The sequence below is a fragment of the Octopus bimaculoides genome, chromosome 14 (genome assembly GCF_001194135.2).
Source record: "Octopus bimaculoides isolate UCB-OBI-ISO-001 chromosome 14, ASM119413v2, whole genome shotgun sequence".
In the NCBI taxonomy this organism is placed as follows: domain Eukaryota; kingdom Metazoa; phylum Mollusca; class Cephalopoda; order Octopoda; family Octopodidae; genus Octopus; species Octopus bimaculoides.
In genome coordinates, this window is record NC_068994.1 from 60174666 (window position 1) to 60179017 (window position 4352).

At 38.9% G+C, this 4352-nt stretch overlaps 1 protein-coding gene across 1 annotated transcript in view; it reads right to left on the reverse strand.

The window, feature by feature from the left end:
• LOC106880489 (synaptic vesicular amine transporter) overlaps positions 1-4352 on the reverse strand; it is a 204301-nt gene that overhangs the window by 7766 nt on the left and 192183 nt on the right. Inside the window, exon 11 of the mRNA XM_052972906.1 lies at positions 2061-2104. Within this exon, the coding sequence (XP_052828866.1) occupies positions 2061-2104 (44 nt within the window). The remainder of the gene's footprint in view (positions 1-2060; positions 2105-4352) is intronic.

Genomic DNA, 4352 nt, shown 5'->3' on the forward strand with positions numbered 1-4352 from the left:
GAATGTGGAATCTAAAAACAGAAACAATTCCTGTCATAGTAGGTGCCTTAGGTATAATAAAAAAATATTCAGACAAATACATAACAAAAATAGCAGGACTTACAAATATATATAACATACAGAAAATTGCACTACTGGGTACTGCACACATTCTACGCAAAACACTTTCAATACAGTAAACATAAGAGCACCACAGCAAACCACAGCACATACCCAAGGCGCACAGAGCTGCGCTCGGTTATGAAGTGAAAGCACGTTATAAAAATAAAACTACTGAATAATAATAATAATAATAATAATAATAATAATAATAATAATAATAATAATAATGAGTTCCAGTTGTTATTTAGAGTTTCAATATGTTGACTGGAATATCAGCGAAATAAGGAAGACTGACAGGAAAATCCCTAAGCTGCTGACTTGCAATAAGTTGCACCACCCAAAGGCAGATGCAGATCGTCTTTACCTACCCAGAGCTGAAGGAGGTCGATGCCTGATCAAATTTGAAATATCTTACAAAAGAACCGCAATTAGACTGACTAAACATCTTGAAACATCTAACGACTGGATGCTAAAACTCGTTGAAAACCACGAGAGACGTAAGAAGTTTCATTCTGCCATGAAGGAAAGCAACAACTTTGTTCGTGAGTTTATGCATAATACTCATGTTGAACAGTATGATGGAAGTGCAGCAACTGTAGTCGTAATCAAAGTGAAATCAATAGCAAAGCAAAACACGCTTGAGCTATTGGCTGATGGGTAGAAACGAAAACCTCTGCATAGCTAATGTTTGGCCAGTAGCAAACAAGCCGATGTAGACCAGAAGCACACCCATCAGTGGCTATGGAGTTCTGGGCTAAAGACAGAGAATAAAGGCTTTATCTTAGCTGCTCAAGATAAGAGCTTATTGACCCGGAACTATCAAGCCAATGTGATGAAAAATGGAGTAGACCCAAAGTGCCGATACTGAAACGATGAGATTGAAACAGTGGACCACCTAATCTCTGGATGTAAGGTTTCAGCACCAGTAGAATATAAATCCAGACACGATAGAGTTGGCCAATATCTACACTGGTTAATATGTCAGCATTATAAAAGCAAAACTGCTGACAAATGGTACAAGCACCACCCTGAGGCTGCAACTGAGGGAGAGAATGTCAAGAGTCTTTGGGACTTCCCAGTACATACAGGACGGACCGTCAAAGCTAATAGACCAGATATTGTTGTGAAAGACCAAAACAATAAAATCTGTTTATTGATTGACATGAACATTCCTTGTGATTATAAGATATTGGCAAAAGAATTTGATAAGCTCAGAAAATATAAAGATTTGCTCATCGAAATAAAAAAAAATGTGGCATCTCAAGATGGTTACAATACCAGTGATTGTAGGAGCACTTGGAATGATTAAAACAGGGACTGAAAATTATTTCAGAATGATCCCTGGCTCATCATCCGTACAGGAAGTGCATTTCGTCCGTCTTTACGTTCTGAGTTCAAATTCCACCGGGGTCAACTTTGCCTTTCATCCTTTTAGGGTCGACAAAGTACCAGTTGAACACTGGTTTCGATGTAGTCGACTTTCCCGAAGCTGCTGGTCTTGTGTCAATATTTGAAACCAATTTATATGAAACATATATCTAATATGCGTTAGATAAATATTTTTATCCTGTAAAACTTCAGTCTATAAACATGGAGCTGGTGTTGGGATCGTTGGCGAGGAGAACTCATTTCAGTTCGCATAAACCTAAGTTTATAAAGAAAAAGATTTTTTTCAAAAGGAAAACTGATTCCACCCAGTTACATCCTTTGCACTTCTGGGTTGATGAAATAAGTACCAATTATATCTCTCATACAAAACATTCAAGTCTTCCGTTCAAATTGGCGACAAAGAAACCCTCAATTCACTGCAGTAGGGACTTCACTGTTTCTCTATTCAAATATCTTCGGGGTCAACCTGCATTTCATTCCTGAAGGGTTGATATTGGGATCAATTCGGTATTAAGAACCAACAGCAACAGCAACAACAGCAAAAATAGTCAAAGTGTGATAATGACAACACAAAGAAGAGCGAAACTGATGCCAATAAGCGATAGCAACCACCAGAAAGAAAGAGGAAGAGCAGTAAATTCGCAACACAGCACAAACAATAGCAACATTAACAACAAACGGAAAAATACAAAAAACAAAACAAAACAATAGCAATAACGATATTAACGTGCCACAACAACAACAACAAGAACAAAAACAACATCTAAAAACAAACAGCAACAAACAATTGAGAGCAACTGTAACAATAATATAACAGCCAATAACAACATTATTGACAACAAAAAACGTAAAATAACAATAATAACACGGCCATCACCATCACCAGTTGCAGCAGTAACAACAACAACAACAACGAACAAAATAGGTTTAAACCAACAAAAATAACAACAAAATAAAAGTAATAACAACAAAGACGAAGACAGTTAAAAAACCTCCCCGTTCTTTCCCCGCACCAAAACAGAAAAGGAAAAAAAAAAATTAAAAACAAAACACCCAGCAGCCACAGTCTGCAGCTCCCCCCCCATCTCGTATCATTAACATAAAATAAAAAGAAATAAACCAAACAAAACAACAAACTATAAAATGTTTTCCGATTGGTCCCAAAACGATAAAAGATGGCGTCTTAACTGATTTACTATTGATTGTTAAATTGTTTCTGTTTGCTATTCAAACAGGGAATCGATTGTTAATGGAAGAGGAGGGGGTCGTTACATTGTTGTACATAATGTTGTAGTTGTTTAACCCCAGGTCAGTTGTGACGGAGGAAACCCATGATCAAAGGCGTTCCCAACGTTGACCATCACGTCTTTTTGTACATCTTGGACTCTATTGTCCAATGTGACTCCTTTGAATCAAGTCTTACCGTGATTACTCGACCGTCTACGAATAGCAGGTCGAATGGCCCCACAGAAGAAGCTGAACGAGGAGTCAATGTGATGGTCAAGGGAAGAGTGTTTGTTGTAGTGGTTGAGAGAGTCGTCATTAGCTTAAACTCAGTGTCGGGGTTGAGGGTGCAATCGTTGTATGCTGTAGTGTTTGACGGACAAGTCCTTAATTGTAATATGATGCATTCGTTAACTCTTACATCAATGGGAGCGGCGATTAACTGCTGATATTGTTCTTTTCCTCTTCCCCAATCATATCTGGTCTCCTTGCTTTACTGATAATTTTCTATGAAATTCCATAAAATCCCGAAAGTGTCATCTATCAACACAGCCTCTGCTTCGTGTTCTCACCACTTTTCCATCATTGGAAATTCACGAACTTGTTTACCATCCCAATGCACTCTTTTACTAATGCAGCCAGGCCCGCGTTTATACTCCTTTTGTGCTAGCTTACTACGCTCGCGTTGAAGATTATTAATGCTTTCGTCTCTTTCCCTACACTTTCTGTATTTGCTATTTGGCTGAGCTTTACCAATCACTGTCTAATTTCTTGTTCCTGAGTGGCTTTAATTAACGATTCAATTTTTCGTTTATGTCAAATTGGTAGAGCTCCTCGCTAGCACTTCTAAGTCAGGGACTTCTGGAAATAATCCATTGTAATCACCAGCCTCAAAGTCCCTTGAAACAGACCGGCTAGTTCATTATAGTCGTACCTAGAGTTCTTACCCACCACTAGTTCTCTCTATATTGCTAAAGTGGAATTTCTACCAAATACATTGCGTGGCTACGAGTGGTTGGTAAGCGCCTGACGACATTACAGATACTAATAATGAATTATTTATATTCGTTAGAGCATCAGAAGAAATGCTCTGCGGTATTTTATCTTGGCGCTTCACGTTCTGAGATCAACTCTGTCCGAGGTCAACTTTGCCTATCAACCTTTCAGGGTCGATAAAACAAGAACCAGTCGAGTACTAGAATCGATCTAATCGACTTGCTCCTTCACCCAAAATTCCAAGCCTTGTACTTTTTGTAGAAAGAATTATATTTATTGTTATAACTATTGCAGGCATCCCTTTCGAGCTGTGATAAGGAAGAGCTGTGTCGGTCTATGCAGATGACGAAACCTTGATGGTGTGTCGGACACCACGAAGGTGGAAGTAGTCAGCTAACAAAGTTGGAATTAATGACAGGAGCAAAGATAATTCTGGACAAAACGATGGACTTTCGGTTTGGCACCGGGAGAGGCAAGTCTTTGCCGTTGATCAGCAGAGTAGATTGCTGGACAGACGAATCAGTTTAATTGCTCAGGATCTAGTTTGGTCCGAATTTCAAGTGGGATGCGGTTACGAGCAGGAAGTTCAGTTTAACTCAGAAATGGGATGAGAGGAAGCTATCCCTGGAAAGCTGGGGGGG